At 34.5% G+C, this 23,159-nt stretch overlaps 1 protein-coding gene across 1 annotated transcript; it reads left to right on the plus strand.

Moving 5' to 3' along the window:
* Window positions 1–8,693: 8,693 nt before the first annotated feature.
* On the plus strand, window positions 8,694–14,242 carry LOC113719614 (annexin D5). Its single transcript, XM_027244857.2, has 6 exons — window positions 8,694–8,922; window positions 11,650–11,795; window positions 12,030–12,245; window positions 12,945–13,160; window positions 13,239–13,328; window positions 13,759–14,242. Exons 1-6 carry the CDS (start codon window positions 8,847–8,849, stop codon window positions 13,960–13,962), a joined length of 948 nt encoding a protein of 315 aa, XP_027100658.1. The 5' UTR covers window positions 8,694–8,846; the 3' UTR covers window positions 13,963–14,242.
* Window positions 14,243–23,159: the final 8,917 nt, after the last annotated feature.

Genomic DNA, 23,159 nt, shown 5'->3' on the forward strand with positions numbered 1-23,159 from the left:
TTCATGTAATTTGCAAGACATACCATCTGCTTAATTTCATGGGATAATTTAGAAATCTCCCTTGAGGTTTCCCCTAATCACATCCAGCACTCCCAAGTTTCTGAAATCACACTTAGTATCTTTAGAATGACAATCTTTGTAACATGTCAACCCCTTTATGCAAAAATAGTATTAAAAAATATATTTAGGAGAGAGACTATAACATTTTTCCAACTTTGCCCTTTTGCAAGTTGATTTTTGAAATTTAGAAGACAAAAATAAAAATAAATTGATTCTTTTTCCGCCCTTTTCATATTTCTTATGCAAGAAAAGTCAAGAAAAAGGCAAAAACATTTAAGTTAGATTATGTAAAAAGAAAATAACAAAAATGCTGTAAAAATTGAGAACATTTTGGGCATTATTTTTGTGCATATGCAACTAAAGATGGGCATTGATGTACTCAAACAATCTAAACATAGAAAATCTATCCTTTTTTTTTAAACTCTGATTTTCTCTTGTTATGTAGTTTAATCGGGAAAAATAGGCCAAAATCATTCATTTGGTGAAGGAAAAGGTTAGGGTGCAGTTGAAATCATGAAAAAAATGCATATCAAGGGGTGCTTGGTTCATGCTTTGGAATTGGTATCGGAGATGAAATAATATACAAAAAATCAGTATGGGTATGAACCCCTGGTATCATTCTACAGACTGGTGCTTGGTATAAATATAATTGGAATAGTATCAAAATTAATTTTTTATTTTTAATTACTGTTCTCTTTCTTGGATTGATAATCAAGCCCACCATCGGACCACCACCGAATCACTACCAATCCAAATCTTTTTTTGTTTTTTGTTCAACAATTACCAACAAAAACTCATGACTAATCAACAAAAGATCTGGACGTTTGTCATTTTTTTCCTTTTCTCAATAAGTTGCAATTGGAACTTTCAAATATTTGCAAAAAATTTTACAAAAGAAAACAGCAAATTGCTTCCTCTGCTGAAACCTATAAGAAACACATACAATGTGATCTAGTTAGAGCCCTTCACAAAGAGAAGAGAAGCGATCAATTGCGATGAGGAGGACGATTTGATGGCGAGGGAGGAGAGGAAAGGGTCTACTGGGGTGAGGGGGAGTGACCGGCGGTGGGAGAAGAAAAGAGATTTGTCAGATCCATGGAAAAGGAGGAAAATCGGAAACAAAGGAGGAGGGGTGTTGTCTGGGAGTGATAAAGAGGGAAAAGTGGTCAAAGATAAGAAAAGAGGGAGGAGTTGTCAGATGCCATGGGGGAGAGAGAACTGTTGAAGGCAGAGAGGAAGGGAAGGCTCGATAGTGGAAGTCTGGGAGAGGGAGAAAGGAAGTATTTTAACAAAGTATTTTATCTTTTATTTATTCACTGTTGGAAATGAGTCGAGGGTTTTGAGTGATTCCTTCCAATTTAGCCAGGAATCATGAATTGGACATGATTCCAACATTTCAATTGCCATTACAGTGTATCAAGCACTAAGTATTGGAATTGTTGTCATTCCACATGCCAAACCCCTCAAACCAAGCGGCCCCTAAATGTACCTATAATGGTGTTTAATTATCAAAAACAAAACTTTTGAAAAATTGGTTAACAAACGGTATTCGGATAAAAATCTTATTTTCTCTCTTTCTAAAACTTTGGCATACACCTTATAACAATCATATGAATCAACAAAAATTATACAATTCAGTGGTTATTGCACTCATACCGCTCAACTTCTAAGAAAATATTGTAATCCTATTTGTTTTTAATTTTACCTTCTAAAATTCAAAAATCAACTTGCAAAAGGGTAAATTTGGAAGAATATTATAGCGCATATCCTAAATACATTTTTAAATACTATTTTTACATAAAATGACTGACATGTTATAAAGGTTTTCATTCTAAGGGTGATAACTGCTCAAAATTTGAGACAAGAAAACTTGAATTTAAGTAATTACATGTCCAAGTATACTACTGATATTTGATGTTGAGAACACAAGTGGGAAAATTCTATACTCTTGGTTGGGATTCAAGCATGAGGCACATACTGATCTAGGTCAATAGATTTAAAGACTGTTTTTCTAAGTCCTTACAAAAATCTTATTTAAGGGTTGGGGAATTGTTTTTATTTGTCTATTAATTCATAAAACACAAAGAAATTCTCTTTAATGGATATCAAAAGCATATGGGCAACCATTTTGCATATTAGCTAAAGAGTGAGTGGCATGATGTGCGACACGCATCATTTGTTTTAGGTCATAGTGTGAGAGATCAAGATAATTAGAACAAATTGGTAATTTTGAAGTGCCAAGTCACAATAATAGGTAGCTTTACGTTGCAACTCTATCCAAAATACAAAGTTTAATGTAGAAAGTTTGGGATGGGGATTAGAAATAAGAATATTAAAGTTGAAAATTGAAACCTCTCCCAATGCGCCGAGCGTCTATTAAGTTGGTGAACCGCGTGAGAAAGGCGTGGGAAATTAGAAATGAAGACTCACATCACCGAATGGCTTTGCCATATTACGCTGCCCACTGACAAGCCACTAAATTGCAGGGAAATGGGCCCCACAAGTTTCATTTCGCACAAATTGGTGTAAGTTAATAATTTATTCTTAATTTACACCAAATTACTCTTAATATACATTAAGTGATAATAATCAATTTAGATCAAATTGTACCTGATTTATATCAAATAATAACAAATTAAAATACATTAAATTGTATCTGATTTATATCAAATCGGACCTGATTTACATCGAAATCCTATATTTATACTAGATGTCAACTTGTGCGAATATGTACGAAACATAAATTGTGAGACCCGAGATCAAGAGTTCAGGTATGTATCCATTTAAGGCGACAATTCATGTTAGAAGGAAATATTATTGATGTAAAATGACTTTTTAGAATGGCACATGAATTAATTTTTCATGTTAAATCTTCACACCTCGTGGAATTCTTATGGAATTCCCCACCCGACTTTGTTTAAGTAATTCGTAATGAACAATTTCCAACAATTTAATTAATAATATTTCCTTTTATCCCAAAAAAAAAAGCCCCTGAAATTCATCAATGATATCATGTAACCGGTTCTTCTTCTTTTTTTTTAAAAAAACCGGTTCATCAAATTGAAATCAATTGGAACTCCAATTGCAAGCTCCTACACGGATAAGATTTCATCGTCACATTGACTTTGTTCTTGACAAGAGTCAAGACAATGGAAACCGCGCCGACACGCCGTCATTGTTTGGTCAAGAATTCATAGGTGGCTTGCAGTTGTATAAACTTTGCTTACTTTACGCTTTCACGGACACACGACGTAGACATTATCGACAATCAAGCAATTCCTCCCTTATTAAGGAAAAGGAAATTCAATACAATCCCTTACACGTTATGGGGTCAAGTGATAATGATCCTATCGGGGGATTGGATGATCACGATTCGACTCCAGGGGTTAATGTGTTCCAGGAGATTGGGTCTCTCCTCTGAATCGCAGGGGAGTAGTCGAGTTGAAGGTCTAGATTAATTTTGTGTCGAAAAAATAATAATAATAATAACCCTCATGCTTACCATCTCTTCCATGTTATCACCTAATCCAATTCAGCCTTCCCCTTTTCTATAGTTGTCGTTAACAATTAATAAATATGCATTTTACTGAAAATTATTTTCTAAAAGCAATATTTTGCAAAATTGTATTCCTGTTTCCATCGATATAACCCCTGATTTCCGTCGATATAATCCATGAGAATTACTGCCACATGTCATTAATTTCTTTTCGTTTTAGGGCCTCAATTTTATTGTAATCAAATAGTATCATGTTGTTACCTTAAAAATATTCATTTATCATGGAAACTAATAAACACGATTATTTTTCAATAGCAAACTCAGATCAAAATACATAAAATATCCGTATTTGAAATTGCCTACGATCTATTTTATAAATAAAATGGAAATGGGAAGTACTAAAATTCGTTGCTCAAGATTTGTTAAATGTGAAAATTACTCTAACCCCCTAGTTAAAACTTAAAAGTATGCAAAGTCACCCCAAATCAAAAGGAAAACAAGACAAAAAAAAAGACAATTTAGTGAAATCAAAGGGAAAATTTTCGGCATTTTCTATATTCGTTAATGGCCCTTTTCTTGATTTTCTTTAATCACATGAAAAGACATAACTATCATCTTTTATAATTGTAATTACAATCATCCGATTTTTCTCTTATACGGTAAATGAGATGAAATGTAACTCATAATCTGTTCGAGAAATTCTACAATATCCTCACCTTCCACGCCATTAGTCAAATACTACCACCATTTTTTTGGATGTATTTATCTGATAGCCTATCATTTCATATGATTAAGCATAAAAGGTCAAATTTGGATGTAAAAAACAAAAATTTGGGAGTTGATCAACATTCCCATAAGAACACACGAAAAAGTCACGTGTTAGAATTGGTTTTAACATTTCTTGCCAGGATCCAACTACCCATAATTAAGGTCCCACTGTCCCAGGAGTTCTCACCTACAGACACACGTCATGATGAATTAATGATCACTCCACAAACCAGCTCGTACTACTCTTCATCCTCCATCAACCATCATTGATTCAGGACACAAGAAATTCTTAGCTGGAAAGAAAGCAGAAGACCAAGAATTGGACGGAGTTCTCCATTAAACTGCGGGGAAATGGGGCCTCACAAGTTTCATTAAGTTAATAATTTACTCTCAATTTACATTAAATTGCTCTTAATATACACTAAGTGATAATATCAATATATATCAAATTATATCTGATTTATGCCAAATAATAACAAATTAAAATACACTGAACTGTATCTGATTTTTATCAAATCGAACCTGATTTACACCGAAATCCTATTGATTTACACCAGATGCCAACTTGCGTGAATATGTACGAAATACAAATTGTGAAACCCCAAATCAAGAGTTGAGGTATGTATCCATTTAAGGTGACCATCCATGTTAGAAGGAAATATTATTGATGTAAAATGACTCTTTAGAATGACACATGAATTAACTTTTAATGTTAAATCTTCACACCTTGTAGAATTCTCATGGAATTCCCCACCCGACTTTGTTTAAATAATTCGTATTGAATGATTTTCAACAATTTAGTTAATAATATCTCTTTTTATCCCAAAAAAAAAGAAGCCCGCTGAATTTCATCAATGTTGTCATATAACCGGCTCATCAAATTGAAATCAATTGGAACTCCAATTGCAAGCTCCTACACGGATAAGATTTCATCGTCACATTGACTTTGTTCTTGACAAGAGTCAAGACAATGGAAACCGCGCCGACACGCCGTCATCGTTTGGCCAAGAACTCATAGGTGGCTTGCAGTTGTATATACTTTGCTTACTTTACGCTTTCACGGACACACGACGTAGACATTATCGACAATCAAGCAATTCCTCCCTTATTAAGGAAAAAGGAAATTCAATACAATCCCTTACACGTTATGGGATCAAGTGATAATGATCCTATCGGGGGATTGGATGATCACGATTCGACTCCAGGGGTTAATGTGTTCCAGGAGATTGGGTCTCTCCTCTGAATCGCAGGGGAGTAGTCGAGTTGAAGGTCTAGATTAATTTTGTGTCGAAAAAATAATAATAATAATAACCCTCATGCTTACCATCTCTTCCATGTTATCACCTAATCCAATTCAGCCTTCCCCTTTTCTATAGTTGTCGTTAACAATTAATAAATATGCATTTTACTGAAAATTATTTTCTAAAAGCAATATTTTGCAAAATTGTATTCCTGTTTCCATCGATATAACCCCTGATTTCCGTCGATATAATCCATGAGAATTACTGCCACATGTCATTAATTTCTTTTCGTTTTAGGGCCTCAATTTTATTGTAATCAAATAGTATCATGTTGTTACCTTAAAAATATTCATTTATCATGGAAACTAATAAACACGATTATTTTTCAATAGCAAACTCAGATCAAAATACATAAAATATCCGTATTTGAAATTGCCTACGATCTATTTTATAAATAAAATGGAAATGGGAAGTACTAAAATTCGTTGCTCAAGATTTGTTAAATGTGAAAATTACTCTAACCCCCTAGTTAAAACTTAAAAGTATGCAAAGTCACCCCAAATCAAAAGGAAAACAAGACAAAAAAAAAGACAATTTAGTGAAATCAAAGGGAAAATTTTCGGCATTTTCTATATTCGTTAATGGCCCTTTTCTTGATTTTCTTTAATCACATGAAAAGACATAACTATCATCTTTTATAATTGTAATTACAATCATCCGATTTTTCTCTTATACGGTAAATGAGATGAAATGTAACTCATAATCTGTTCGAGAAATTCTACAATATCCTCACCTTCCACGCCATTAGTCAAATACTACCACCATTTTTTTGGATGTATTTATCTGATAGCCTATCATTTCATATGATTAAGCATAAAAGGTCAAATTTGGATGTAAAAAACAAAAATTTGGGAGTTGATCAACATTCCCATAAGAACACACGAAAAAGTCACGTGTTAGAATTGGTTTTAACATTTCTTGCCAGGATCCAACTACCCATAATTAAGGTCCCACTGTCCCAGGAGTTCTCACCTACAGACACACGTCATGATGAATTAATGATCACTCCACAAACCAGCTCGTACTACTCTTCATCCTCCATCAACCATCATTGATTCAGGACACAAGAAATTCTTAGCTGGAAAGAAAGCAGAAGACCAAGAATTGGACGGAGTTCTCCATTAAACTGCGGGGAAATGGGGCCTCACAAGTTTCATTAAGTTAATAATTTACTCTCAATTTACATTAAATTGCTCTTAATATACACTAAGTGATAATATCAATATATATCAAATTATATCTGATTTATGCCAAATAATAACAAATTAAAATACACTGAACTGTATCTGATTTTTATCAAATCGAACCTGATTTACACCGAAATCCTATTGATTTACACCAGATGCCAACTTGCGTGAATATGTACGAAATACAAATTGTGAAACCCCAAATCAAGAGTTGAGGTATGTATCCATTTAAGGTGACCATCCATGTTAGAAGGAAATATTATTGATGTAAAATGACTCTTTAGAATGACACATGAATTAACTTTTAATGTTAAATCTTCACACCTTGTAGAATTCTCATGGAATTCCCCACCCGACTTTGTTTAAATAATTCGTATTGAATGATTTTCAACAATTTAGTTAATAATATCTCTTTTTATCCCAAAAAAAAAGAAGCCCGCTGAATTTCATCAATGTTGTCATATAACCGGCTCATCAAATTGAACTCAAATGGAACTTCAACTGCAAGCTCCTACATGATACGATTTCATCGTCACGTTGACTTTGTTCTTGACAAGAGTCAAGACAATCGAAAGCGCGCCAACACGCCGTCATCGTTTGGCCAAGAACTCATAGGTGGCTTGCAGTTGTATATACTTTGCTTACTTTACGCTTTCACGGACACACGACGTAGACATTATCGACAATCAAGCAATTCCTCCCTTATTAAGGAAAAAGGAAATTCAATACAACCCCTTACACGTTATGGGATCAAGTGATAAGAGCCCTCATATTTATAATATCTTTCACGTTATCACCTAATCCAATTTAACCTTTCTTTTTTTTTTTTTTTTATAGTTGTCATTGCAATTAATAAATATGCATTTTACTCAAAATTATCTTCTAAAGGAAATATTTTGCAAAATCATATTCCAGTTTCCTTCGATATAACCCATGATTTCCATCGATATAATCCATGATGATTACCTACCGCCACATGCCATTAATTTCTTTTCGTTTTAGGGCCTCAATTTTATTGTAATCAAATAGTATCATGTTGTTACCTTAAAAATATTCATTTATCATGGAAACTAATAAACACGATTATTTTTCAATAGCAAACTCAGATCAAAATGCATAAAATATGCGTATTTGAAATTGTCTACGATCTATTTTATAAATAAAATAGAAATGGGAAATACTAAAATTCATTGCTCAAGATTTGTTAAATGTGAAAATTACTCTAACCCCCTAGTTAAAAGTGTGCAAAGTCAGCCCAAATCAAAAGGAAAACAAGACAAAAAAACAAAGAAGACAATTTAATGAAATCAAAGGGAAAATTTTCGGCATTGTCTATATTCGTTAATGGCACTTTTCTTGATTTCTTTAATCACATGAAAAACACATAGTTATCATCGTTTATATTTTGGGATGTTTTTAGAAAATATTTTAAAATATTTAAGAGTAGAAAAGTTTCTAAAATATATTTTGAAATATTTTTTAAAATTTTAAACTAATTTTTAAATTACCTTTTAGAGCACTTTTAAAATTTTTTTATTATATTTAAAAAATTAATTTTTGAAAAACACTCCCATCCAAACAGAGCCACTTATACGGTAAATGAGATGAAATGTAGCTCTTAATCTGTTCGAGAAATTCTACAATATCCTTACCTTCCATGCCATTAGTCAAATACCATTGTTTGAATGTATTTATCTGATAGCTATCATTTCATATGATTAAGCATAAAAGGTCAAATTTGGATGTAATAAACAAATTTGGGAGTTGATCAACATTCGCATAAGAACACACGAAGATGTCATGTTAGAATTGGTTTTAACATTACTTGCCAGTGTCCAACAACCCACAAATAAGGTCCCACTGTCCCAGGTGTTCTCCACTAGAGACACACGTCATGGTGAATTGGTGATCAATCCACCAACCCGCTCCTACAACTCTTCGTCCTCCATCAACCATCATTGATTCAGGACACAAGAAATTCCTAGCTGGAAAGAAAGCAGAAAGACCAAGAATTGTACGGAGTGATTTTCGAAGATGTCAACATTGACTGTTCCTCCAACGTTAACTACACCCCGTGATGATGCCATACATCTACACAAAGCTTTCAAGGGTAAAACAAGAACAGATAATCACCAACCCTTTTTTTTTGTACTTTTCTTGTGATTCTGTTATTTTCTTTGTTTCTGGGGCTTTTTCTTTGTGGGTTCTTGATTTTGAGTTGTAAATTGCTGGAAAGTTTGAATTTTTGCATGGTCGATTTTTCCATTTTGCTGGGTCACAGAAAGATAGAACGCCGAGTCTTCTTTTTTTTTTTTTTTTGGCGTTCCTGATGTGGAAAATGTTGAGTTCTTGTTACTTTTACCTTGAATTAGAACTTTCATTTTTTTTTTTCATTTTGGCCTTTTCGTCATTTGAATTTGCTTGATTTTCTTTTGCTTTTTCCTGACAGGTTGTATGCTTAGAAGGCTTTGCCTTAGGTAGTACCTTATTTAGAGGCTAAGAGTATCTTGGTAGAATTAAGGATGGAGTTCTCACCCAGGTAGAGAAACTAATTGTATGAGTTCAAGAGAAATGAAAAGCGGGGTTGAACTTTTGGTTCATCAACAGGGGGAAATAGAAAGAAAAAGAAGGATAAAGAAATTAAGGAGAGTCATTTTTTTTCCCTGTAAAGAATTAAGGTTTATGGGATTTCCATGATCTTGCATGCTTGTTCTGCAGATGTTCTCTGGTTTAAGGAAACTGGAGAAATTTTTTTAATGCATTTTAACCATGCAAGTTTTCCACAGTTGATGGTAAGAAAGTAATCAGAGCTATAGGATATTTGGGTAGTTTCACAAATTTGCTACAAGCAGACTTGTTAAAAGTGGATGTACAAACTATCTGGGACTTTCAAAGGATGCAGATTATCATCATTCTGGTATATGCCTGACTCGAGATAGTCCACATTGCAAATTTGTGGCCTTCCGCTGTATTTGAAAATAGGGGTCCAAAGACAGGAGATTTTTTGAGCTGCACATATGTGCTGTAGCGAACGTGTTCATGTTAGATATTCTTTTGACTCGGGATGAGATCTGCAAGTTCTTGACGTGCAATGTTTGCATTGTAGTGGCATGCTGTCCAAAGACAGGAGATTTTTTGAGCTGGACATATGTGCTGTAGCGAACATGTTCATGTTAGATAATCTTTTGACTCGGGATGAGATCTGCAAGTTCTTGATGTGCAATGTTTGCGTTGTAGTGGCATGCTCAATATCTTCATGTTAGACTTCGTCTATACAAAAAAAGGTTGATAGCTTTCATGGTTGTAAATAGAATTAAACAATAAGAAATTCAAATTTGTCAATCCAGTGGGAGATTTGAAATTGTTGATAGCACAGAAAATTCAAACAAGAAATATGAAGTGTTTGGTTACAAGTTATAATCTGATTAATAACTTGAGTTTATACTCTGTGTTGGGCATTCATAGTTGAGAAACTTCTAGAACAAATTCTTTTCTAGTTGGAATGACAGATTAGCTGTTCTTGGGTGGTGTTAAACTGAACTTTTGACATTTTGATAGCATGCTTTTGAAAGGAGAGTAAGAAGAGAGGGGCAATGTATCTTCCTAAGATTGGACAAACCTGAAATTTACTGATGTTTCAGAAAACACTATGTTCTGCTGATTCTTTTATGTATTCATATCTAGTTAAATGGCTTTGTACAATCTGTAGGACAGCTTTCTCCTGCTTGATTTGAAAGGGAAACGTATGATTAACAAAAATCTCATAGGCTTAGCTTCTTACTCTGTCTTTTTTACTCTATAGTTTATAAGCTTGAGCTGGCACAACTTAGTATTGTCAGACTAAGATCTGTTCGTTGCGTCAAACTATTTTGACATTGCTTTCCTTGTTTGGGTTCAAAGTTACCTTTTCTAACATTATGCATTTGAACAATGTTATACTGACATGCAGCATGAGATGTTGATAAAACTTCTACTTATTCAGTAGTTGTATTCTTCAATTTCCAACTAGAAGCATTTGTGAAAGATTTTACATTCATTTCTTTCTGATAGGGTGTTTTTAGCTCTTGCTGGATGCTTCCTGTGCATTAGATTGTTTTCCTCTGTTTCAAGTACTAATAGGATTTAGGAGAGATGTAAAAGAAGAGTTGAAATTAAACTACTAGATTAAAGAGAAAGTGTGAAAAATGTTGGATTACTTTGCGTGATACCTAAATCTTGAAGGGAAAGTAGGAACCAGTTAAGGTAACTAACGCTTTTTGGGGAAAAAGAAGTTGGTTGAGAAAAGGAACTGATACTATTTTATTTGCAAATTCCCATTTGAGTAATGTAAAACATTTGATTGCTGCTTACTACATATAATGCCTAAAGGTGGACTTGGGGTAATGTCATTTGTTGTGTTTAAAAGTAGTAGTTATGTGTCACTAAGCTGACTACTCTCCCAACCCTAGATCACTAATTAGGGGGGGGGGGGGTCTTAACAAAACATGCTCATGGAGTGTGTATTAAGCACTGTTGAAAGGGAAAATAAGAAATGTGAGGTAGGATATATGAAGTATTAGATATTACAATTCTGTTATTGCAAATTGTAATATCATTCAGACTAAGGTAAAAGAAGTCAAGTCTTCTTGAGGATCAAGGAGATACTTTTTGTAAGAGTGCAAATGTTTGAATTCAGTTATTGCTTTTGATCAATAAGATTTGATCCACTACTCTTGTTCTGGTTGATGTCTTTGAACATACAAAACTTCTTATACCATGTCCAAGATGATAGAGCACTGCATATTCTGGTCTATGTCAAATTTGCAATCAATCACGAGGGCTTTTTTTGTTTGTCCAGGATTTGGATGTGATACTGCTGCAGTTGTCAATATTCTTGCCCATCGAGATGCAACACAACGTTCTCTAATTCAAAATGAGTATAGAAGCATGTATCATGAAGCGCTTAGCAAACGGGTGTCTTCAGAGCTTAGTGGTGATGTCAAGGTAGTAAAATATAGTATCTTTGCATTTTCTTTATGTTCTGGAAACTTTTCTAGTTGATTGTATGTACCAATATTACATTTTTATACTTTAAATAACTGTCAAAGTAACAAAAAAATGACTTGAATAAAAGCTCAGCATCCTGCAGAAAGAAAGCAAGATCAATGTGGGAAATATTTGTTTTTTGAATTTGCATTCTTTAAATTACTGACAATGTATTTTGGGTACTTGCTTCAGCGGGCAGTCCTACTGTGGCTGCATGACCCTGCAGGACGGGATGCTACCGTAGTAAGACAGGCTCTGCACAGTGAATTGGATCTGAAAGCTGCCACTGAAGTAATATGCTCCCGTACTTCAACCCAGATTCAGCACTTCAAACAAGTTTATCACTCACTATTTGGTAGTTATCTGGAACATGATATCGAATTTCAAGCAACTGGAGAGCACAAAAAGGTTCTCTCTCTCTCTCTCTCTCTCTCAGAGCTGGAGATGAAAAAACTATGGTTGTGGCAATTTTCTTGTAGTTCTATTTAAAGCTTCAATTGCTTTTCATTGGAATACATCAATGTGAATCTGGAGGTATTAGAATCATTGGTTTTTTAATGCCTGTACATGGGAACCTGTGGACTGAACCTGTTGCTTTTCACTATAATTTTTTCATTTTTCTTTACGTAAAAGCCTTATATTACCTTCTCTGATGTAAAATTTGTCAGCATACATTTTGTACTTTCTTGTGGCATTGGTGTCTTATACTCTTCTGCTATTGATTTTGGTGTCCTAGTACTACGTGGCTTCTATTGCTAGTTAGTAGTCTACCTAAAGAAGTAATTCATCGATCTGTTAATATATAGTCCGAAAGAATCTATTGACCTTCTTGATATGTATAGCTTTCTAGCATTGAATCAGTGAAGAGGCCATGAGGTCGATTTCTCTATGCAACTTGGTAAATTTGAATTGAAATTCTGCCAAAGCAAACTTCTTTGTTAGTTCTATAATGTTTCATTAGCAGCAAGTCAAAGAACTCTTTAATTAACCATCATTCTTCAATTATACTCTAATTTTCTAAGCCATATATTTTAACATAAAATGCTACAGAAGAGGTTGTTTTAATCAAATTCTGAGACACTTTCTTGATTTACTGGCTTCGTGTAGCTTCTACTTGCATATGCAAGTACACCACGCTATGAAGGCCCAGAAATAGACAGAGCAATGGTTGAACATGATGCTAAAGCTCTCTATAAAGCTGGGGAGAAGAAGTTGGGAACTGATGAGAAGACTTTCATTCGCATTTTCAGTGAAAGAAGCAGGGCTCATTTGGCTGCTGTTGATTCTGCTTACCATAGCATGTATGGAAACTCACTTAAAAAGGTAAATTTTCCCATTCTTGTCTTCTCTCAGTTCAGCTTCCCTATAACCTTAGTGTCTTAAGTATGAGACGTTTTGCAGGCAGTGAAAAGCGAAACATCTGGGCTCTTTGAGTTTGGCCTCGTGACTATCTTACAATGTGCACAAAACCCAGCTAAGTATTTTGCAAAGGTATTATCTCACTATCCTTAAACCAGAAACACTGGACTTTACATGTAAATCTGTGAATCAATTAAGTTGTGTTGTGCTCTCTTATGAGTCCATTTTCCTTTTCTGTTTTTGATCTCCCGAGATTATCTTTCTGTGCCATCTATGTGAAATTCTTCTGATTCTTTGTTGTCTTCTGTTACAAGATTTATCTTATGCAGGGTCCTACATTCTTGTAATCTGCTTGAAATTTCCTTCAATATCAAATATTTACTTTCTTTATGCAAAAAATTTATGTTGCCATGATATGGTATTCAAGTACAGCATTTGATGTTTTCTAGTATTTCACAAGCCTATAGGGATTCCGTGGTTTCCATTTTCTCCAGCTGAACATGTTCATAGTTGTACTGTAGAAGTTACCACTCTTTCACTCTTTAAATTTAATACTCTCCAGGTGCTGCGCAAAGCAATGAAGGGCTTAGGAACTAATGATACAACACTTATTCGCGTGATAGTGACAAGGACTGAAATTGACATGCAGTACATCAAAGCAGAATACCGAAGGAAACATGGGAAAAGTCTGAATGATGCTGTTCATTCCGAGACCTCAGGTCATTATAGGACTTTCCTGCTTTCACTTCTGGGACCAAATCACTGATAGAGAAGGCATATATTGGTGCAGTATCAGCTACACAGTCAATTCCAGAATATGGAGTATGGTGTGGATTGTGTAGATATGAGTTGCTGTGGTAGAATATTAAACTCTGTAGGAATTGCTGATTGTTAATCTCTCCTGTCTTCCCTCCCTGTATCATTCACCCTCCTTAGGTCCAGAATGGCATCTGCTGTTAAGGATTTTTAGTAGTTTTCTTTAGATTGCATTTACTGTTCATCTGACATTGTCAACTGGTTTTTGTGCACAATTTGTGTTGTTTCAAGGCCCTTGTTCTTCTGTTTTTGGGTTGTATCTGTATGTTTGTTTTGAGTCTTTGCATCAGTGATATGCCTGGTGGGATATGTCAAAATCCATCAGGAAACCTAATTTTCAAAGCTTTTACCATCTGTAACCAAAAACAAAGACCTCCATTGTGTGATGAAGAAAATTTTCATTGAATCTCACCTAGATTATATATATATATATATATATATATATATATATATATATATATATATATATATATATATTCTCTTTCATTTTTCTTTACCCTAATAACTTTTTCTGTAATAAGCTCCCTTTTTGTCAAATTAGTTCCAACTAATTGAAAGAAAGACATAAACCTAAGGACAATGAGGTCGCTGGTCAAGCACAATAATTTTCCAATGCAATATATTGCTAGAAAATATACGTTAACTATATGAAAATAGTGGATTAATGATACCTCAAATTAATATTTTAAATTTGATTTAAATCAATATGAGTTGAGCGATCAATGTTCATTTTAAGGGTAGCTAGTAAAGAGGTAAGAGAAAGAGAATGATCCAATGAATGAATATAACTTAACTTGAAGGTTTGATTCGATTGTTAAATCTATGGACTATACTGCTCTGCACCCCAAACACTAGAGATCAAAACTGCAAATCCGCTATAATTGCAAGCTTTTAAGAAAGAAATTTTTTAAAGATTTCTTTGACACGTTTCTTAATTACTTTTTTTATTTCACATACATCACATTATCAGTTATCACAATATACTTCTATAAAACTTCTTAAAAACTCCAATCCAAATGGGCTCGCTCTTAACATTTATATCCAAGATTAACATGGTTGGTTTTTTTTCCCTCATTTTTCAATTGGAAAATTTTCTTCTATTGCCTCAATAATCAAACACTTAAGGGACGCAATGACCTTTTGGTGATACATGGGAGACCATATTTGTCAACCTGCCAAACTTTGTAGAAAAAAAAATACAAGACTTTCTTTCTTAAATATGCTAGAAATAGAGCTACAAATGCCCATATTACATCTTTATATAAGTAGGCAGCCGTAGTATGGTAATTCCATGGGACCTCTATCAATCTGCCTATCTATTCATTGATTTAAAATTAATGCTATGACTTATTTTTGACATTCGATTAAAAATTACAAAGCTGAGATTAGTTAATTTATGAAATGCTTCAAAACAACCAGAACCAGGATAAACTAGCTAACTAGTGAGTACTGAAATAGTTTTTTTTTTTTGTTCATTAGAGAAGTATATTCCATGTCTTTCAATTTCTTGAAAGCACTACCTCTGAAAATGTCATTATCCTGTATAGTTTGTTATTACTTCTAGTTACAGTTTCATGTAGGCTTTACCTGGGACTGTTTTTTTTTTTTTTTTTTTTAATTCTACTTTAAAGTATGTTTCTTATAGAAGTTTATACCAAAAAAGATGTTGTAATCTAGAAGTGGAGGAAGGTATTTTACTAGGACACATATTAACTGGAGTTGTGATAGGTCATAATTTGTTGCTAAATTTATAATTATTTTTCCCTAGATTTTAGCCAAATGTTATTTTAATTGATTGATTCTACTTATATTTAGTATTTGGTACTAATTGCAGGAAGGTGGAGCAAAAAGAGATAAAAGATGTGATTTTTCAAGAGTTTTCTAATTCAAAATGGAGTCTACGTGGATTATTGACGGAAGATTAGGAGGAAGTTTATTTGGTTTCAAAAAGTTAAAAATTAGGAAAATCAATTCCTTCAATTTCGTGGCTACCAAAAGGAAAAAGAGGGAACTATTAGACTCCTAGTAGGTCTACTTGGCTTGGCATGAATTTCTGTTTGGCTTTGCTATGTGGGGATCATCGAGAGAAAGCCACGGTGGTGGACCTTTGTATTTGGACTTTGGCTAATTTGGACTAGAAACAAAATAGCATTGTAATTGGTCTTGATTTTGCTCCTTTAGCCGACTGAGAAAATAGGAAAAGAAAAGCCGGATCCCGCGTGATTAAGAGTTGAAGGCAGCAACAAATTCGGGAGGAACAATTCGGCTGGCACTTAGGTCTTTGTACTTTTCCTTTTTAGCCGACTTTGGGGGAGGGCAATTGCTTTGATTTTGATTTTTATCTTTTACTTTTCTTCCTTGGCTGATTTGGCCAGGAACAATTTGGTAAGATTCAGATAGCTTTTTCGCAAGGTTGTTCTCCATTAATGGAGGACTAACCTCCTAATGCTAGTCAAGGGGACAACTGAAGATTTGGTTCAACAATGACTGTGAGATCTAATTTATTTTAATTGCTTCCTCCATTTATTGGTATTCATATGTTTCCTGCTTTTAACCGTTATAGCTCGTGTGGATGATTGATTAGTGCGCAATAATTAATTATTCATAGAGGCTATTTTGCTAGATAGGGGTAATTGAATCCGTAATTGTTCGTTACCTCTGTGTTAGTAGCAATTGGCGTAATTGGATTTACGTCAGGGGACCATGTGATCTAGTTTAAATAAACCCTCGTAGCGTGTTTGTTAGTTAGGATTGGGCCTTTCTAATTGATAATGCAATCTAGAAATTAAATCCTACGGTCGTACCTAGGGTTGTTTTTGGGTTAGAGAAATAGTTAACGGTCATACCTTAACTATCGAGAAATTAAGGAAAGGTTGGTTGTTTATCGCGTGCATGACAACTATAACTGATCTATTAATAAATGTTGGAATTATTTTTGCATCAATGATCAGTGCATGACCCATTTCTGAAGTGTACCCTTGGTTAGAGTTTCTCTTAGTTATTTCTTTTAATTAATTATTTTCTGCAGTTAAATTGTTTAGTTAGCATTTAATCCTAAAACCCCCTATACTTTGAACTCTAGAAGAAACTAATTATCCCCATTCCCTGTGGATTCGACCCTACTCACCGCTATATACAAAATCTGTATTTTTCTTGAGTAGGTAATTATTATTGCACAGGTTCGGCACCTGTCAATTTTTGGCGCCGTTGCCGGGGACTGGTGTTTGTTTAATTTGTTTCTTTTTGAGTTCATTTTATTTTCATTTCCATTTTTTTCCCTCTTATTTTTTTTTCTTTACTAGTTTATGGCTGCTAACACTCCATATTTTGGTGATAGACTGGATTTTATTTCCAGGGAAGGCAATGAGGCTTGTTTTTTTGCAAAGTTTGCATATTCAGAGGCACTAAACTCTATTAGAGAAAGAATGGCTGCTGCAACCTGTAAAATTTGTTATGCCAGGGATCATTCAACCGATATGTGCCCCGAATATCAAGATAATCTGAGTGTCCCACTCAATAATTATGGAGATTTTTCACCCTGGTCTCAAACGTGGTATAACCCTAATCCAAACGGGTATGATCAAGGATGGTGGGATAACTCCAGTTATAATTATACAACAGGGCCAATGAATTTTCAGCAGTATGAGTCTCAAGAATCATCATCTATGTCAGGTATGTCTCTTGAAGAAATAGTTAAATCAATAGCTACTAATACATATCAATTCCAACAGGAGACACAAATGAGAAATGGGATGATGAAGGATGCAATGAGTAATCTGGCAGATCAAATATGTCTATTGACATCCAGAATAAATCGATTGGCTTCTCAAATTGAAGAATTGCCCTCGAAAACCATTGTTGATTTTGAAGAAAATGAGAGTGCAATTTGCTTGACTAGTGATGAGGAGATGCAAGAGTGTCAAAATGAGAGATCTACAGATGCAGTTGAAAAAGAAGCCGAAAAGGAAGAAATGGAACCCCAACCGCAACCCATTCAAGTGAAAGAATCCAGTGAAGAATCATCAAATGTGGTGACACCACCTCCATTCCCTAATCCACATTTTCTTAACTCTTACTCTATGATTTCTGTTAATGATATTGATTTTGTTATACCGGAAGTTTTTGAGTCTCATGGCAGAAATGAGTAAAGAGTAGCTATGGTCAAATATCTTGAACCGTTGAGTGCTCTTGATGGAGGAGTGGATGAAGAATTGAGATCACTGCTTGATTATTTGGCGCCATCTACTAGTCCATGGAAGACCGTAACTCGTGTACTCAAGAATTACTCTATTTACGAGAGCTATCAGGATTACATAGAAGATGAAGCACTGAAGCGAGTTACATGATTTTATCCTCCATGAATACACAGGACAATGTCTAGCCAAAGACATTAAAGAAAGGCGCTGCTTGGGAGGCAACCCAAGGCTTTTGTTTTAATTTTCTTATGTTTTTGGAGTTTTTGTTAAGTGTTAGTTGCATTTAGTGATTTGTTGGTTTTGTGGCAGGAAGTTGCCAATTAGACGTGCCCACGCTAGGTGGTCACGCCTAAAGAAGGAAGTTTTAATTTGGCGGACAGAAGACTAACCAGCAGTTAGGCGTGCCCACGTCAGATGGTCACGCTTAAGGAAAACAATTTTCGTCTGCAGTCAGAAGACTCTATAGTAGTTAGGCGTGCCCACGCCAAGTGGTCACGCTTAAGGAGTTTAATTTCCGTGGGTTGGTCAGAAGTTTCAAGGGCAGTTAGGCGCGCCCACGCCTAACACAGGGTTGCAAGACCGCAACCAAAGGACTTCAAATTCCACTGCCACCGTTGCACTGTTCAACGTGGGTCGTCAGTTCCTGATTATCGCTGCTTATCGCGCATAATTCTTCCTCATCTATCGTGAGCCACCTGAAATCCTTAGCTGGCGATCATAGCCTTCATCGTCATCAGTTTCGCCATCGAGCTCTACATGTCTTTTGCCTCTCACCTACAGTTGTGCCACAACCCCCCTTTGATGATCAGGGAAGTTTTGTTTTCCCTTTTTATTTTGAATTTTATTCTTTATTACTTACATTGGGGACAATGTAAGATTTAGGTGTGGGGGGAGTAATATATTGATAATATATTGAAAAAGTGCAATGGTAGGCATTTTTGTTGGAATTTTTTGTTTGACTTTGTCGAATTTTGTCCAATTTTTTGTCTATCTTTGTGCATATTTGTGATTATTCCTGATAAACGAGGGTTAGATGTCTCAAATTTTTCTATTGCCAAGATTTTACACTTTAAGGTGTTGAGTATAACATGGTTGAGTTTAAGAGTATCTCTTTGGTGAATATTTGAGATTTTGTGACTTTTACACTTTTTGGTTAACTTCTCTAAGTATTGTAAATATTTGTCTAGCATTTTTTTTTGTGCAAATTGGTTCAGCTATTAATCTTAGTTCTCCATGTTTAAAAAATAAAGCTGGTTTGTGTGGTATTTAATTTTATTTTTGGTGCTTATTTATGAATAGTATTAGGCTATACTCCGCTAATATCGTTGCCTAGTAACCGAGAGTCTTCACCACAAGTGTCGACTTTCGTGTCAAAAAGCAACGATAGCTATGAGTATGTGGTTTTTAAGCGATGTTGGCTGAGTAACCGGGCTCCTTCATTTGGCCAATGTCGGAGTTCGCGTCAAAACGTTTGAATGGCTAAAAACTAAGCATTCCCCCGAAAAAAAAAAAAATCAATCAAGCGTGGGGATATTTTAGAAAAAAGTGCTAATAGTGAAAAATGTGAAAGTGCTTGAATGAATTGTTAGCCCGCTGATTCATGAATTTTAATGTTGAGGTTTGGCTTAATAGTCGAACCATTTGCTTATGGATGCTGGTTGAATATTTTATATTCTTAGATTAGTTAGTCATAAATTGGAAGAGTTCTTAATCTTGAAGGCTAACTGGAGAGATATTGCTTGAGAAATTACCACTAATACTTGACATATGTTTTAATTGTATCTTGGCAATAGAAGATTTGAGCAATAGCTATTGTTTGAATTTGATTTGTTGTTCTCATGCTTGAGGACAAGCATGGTTTAGATGTGGGGGAAATTGATAGGTCATAATTTGTTGCTAAATTTATAATTATTTTTCGCTAGATTTTAGCCAAATGTTATTTTAATTGATTGATTCTACTTATATTTGGTACTAATTGCAGGAAGGTGGAGCAAAAAGAGATAAAAGATGTGATTTTTCAAGAGTTTTCTAATTCAAAATGGAGTCTACGTGGATTATTGACGGAAGATTAGGAGGAAGTTTATTTGGTTTCAAAAAGTTAAAAATTAGGAAAATCAATTCCTTCAATTTCGTGGCTACCAAAAGGAAAAAGAGGGAACTATTAGACTCCTAGTAGGTCTACTTGGCTTGGCATGAATTTCTGTTTGGCTTTGCTATGTGGGGACCATTGAGAGAAAGCCACAGTGGTGGACCTTTGTATTTGGACTTTGGCTAATTTGGACTAGAAACAAAATAGCATTGTAATTGGTCTTGATTTTGCTCCTTTAGCCGACCGAGAAAATAGGAAAAGGGAAGCCGGATCCCGCGTGATTAAGAGTTGAAGGCAGCAACAAATTCGGGAGGAACAATTCGGCTGGCACTTAGGTCTTTGTACTTTTCCTTTTTAGCCGACTTTGGGGAGGACAATTGCTTTGATTTTGATTTTCATCTTTTACTTTTCTTCCTTGGCCGATTTGGCCAGGAACAATTTGGTAAGATTCAGATAGCTTTTTCGCAAGGTTGTTCTCAATTAATGGAGGACTAACCTCCTAATGCTAGTCAAGGGGATAACTGAAGATTTGGTTCAACAATGACTGTGAGATCTAATTTATTTTAATTGCTTCCTCCATTTATTGGTATTCATATGTTTTCTGCTTTTAACCGTTATAGCTCGTGTGGATGATTGATTAGTGCGCAATAATTAATTATTCATAGAGGCTATTTTGCTAGATACGGGTAATTGAATCCGTAATTGTTCGTTACCTCTGTGTTAGTAGCAACTGGCGTAATTGGGTTTACGTCAGGGGACCATGTGATCTAGTTTAAATAAACCCTCGTAACGTGTTTGTTAGTTAGGATTGGGCCTTTCTAATTGATAATGCAATCTAGAAATTAAATCCTACGGTAGTACCTAGGGTTGTTTTTGGGTTAGAGAAATAGTTAACGGTCGTACCTTAACTATCGAGAAATTAAGGAAAGGTTGGTTGTTTATCGCGTGAATGACAACTATAACTGATCTATTAATAAATGTTGGAATTATTTTTGCATCAATGATCAGTGCATGACCCATTTCTGAAGTGTACCCTTGGTTAGAGTTTCTCTTAGTTATTTCTTTTAATTAATTATTTTCTGCAGTTAAATTGTTTAGTTAGCATTTAATCCTAAAACCCCCTATACTTTGAACTCTAGAAGAAACGAATTATCCTCAGTCCCTGTGGATTCGACCCTACTCACCGCTATATACAAAATCTGTATTTTTCTTGAGTAGGTAATTATTATTGCACAGGTTCGGCACTTGTCAAGTTGATTGTGTGCTACTCCAATCAGAGTACCATTTTCAAAAGAAGCTCTTGTCTCTTTGAAACAGTTTGGTAAATTCTTCACATCTTTGAATGCATAACAAACAAATCTATATCTTTCTTGGGGAATTGAAAGACTGCAAATTGTTTTAACATGGGCCAGTTGAGTCTTGAGAAGTTAAAACACCACCTTCTAAACCCCACTAACTTACCAAAACAGTTGAAAAAAAAGATGGCAGATGTATTGTCATTTTAGCTTTTAAAAATTCCAGCAAGTTCCCTACTAATTTGTTTGAAAAAATGACATTAGTTAATTGGATTCAACTGTTAAATTCAACAATTTTTTGAGGAATTAATGAATTAAAACACAAAAATTGATCATTTTACTTCTTGCTTCTTTTTCAATTTAAGGTCCAAGTTTTTCCTATCATGCATGCATATTTCCTATAATTTGTTTACAATTAAAGGAGACTTAATTTGTCAAATTTGTGAGAGCATTTGAAGGGAATAAATTAGACAAGAATCTAAAATTAAACAAGAATCTAAAATAAATTCAGAATAAATTAGAAATAAATAGATAAATGTATTGATATAAGTTGGAATAAGAGGCCAGGATGGTCTAAACCCTAACCTCCCTTCCCATCTTCATTGGCTTAGTTTAGTCCTCTAGAGTTGCATTAAATCCAGCTACTGCATTTCTTTCTTTATTCCTAACCAACAAAATCATGCATTCTGGTGTGATTAACGTGGATTGATTAGGACCTTCAAGTATAATTAAGACAAAAAAATAATAAAAAAAGAATCAAGTGTAATTTGGTAAAATCACGAACTATTTTGAGCAATTACTGTGACAATTTGGTGAAAACAACAATAGGTTGTATTCTATACATCAAGTGATTAGGAAAAAAGATTTTGTCTTGCACATTAAAATGACCAAATGTATAGACAATTGCTATTTTTGGCTCATTACTGTATGTGAGATTCTCAATTTGTGTAGACCAGATTGTTGCAGCTGACGTTTGAGGAACTTGAAATGAGTTTGTTCTTTATGGCAAATAAGGCAGGGAATATTTGGTATTGAATAAATAATTTTTGAAGCCAAACTAAATAATAATAATAATAATGGAATTTGAAGCCCAAAAAGTGAATGTGCTAGAGACGTAAATAAGGTTGTACACTTTTTAGCCCACTATGCTAGAACTGTTAACCTTAATAAATCTCTTTGAAATTTTCCTCTAGATTTTGTAAAGCAAATTGTGCCGGATGATTTCCACCAATTCCATTAGTGAATTTTCGTTCCCTTTTTTATCAAAAAAGAAAAAAATTAACGTCCCTGTCCCAAAATATCATCATAAAATTCTCTTTAGTGTTCAATACCATCAAAGTTTTGACCTTTGTATTTGAAGTGTTGAAAAAGAATTCACCGGTGGAGTAGTTATAATCGCGTAAACGCAATCAAGAAGTCGTGTCTAGATTGCGTATGTGCAGAAACACTTTCTATTTCTGGAAACAGAAAAAAAAAAACGACAAAGATATATAGCTTTTGTGAACTTGCATAACAAATGGCTACATCAGAATTTTCCTCAAGTACGTAAGCCCAATTGTCAAGCCAA

Source organism: Coffea arabica, chromosome 11e (genome assembly GCF_036785885.1).
Source record: "Coffea arabica cultivar ET-39 chromosome 11e, Coffea Arabica ET-39 HiFi, whole genome shotgun sequence".
Taxonomy (NCBI): domain Eukaryota; kingdom Viridiplantae; phylum Streptophyta; class Magnoliopsida; order Gentianales; family Rubiaceae; genus Coffea; species Coffea arabica.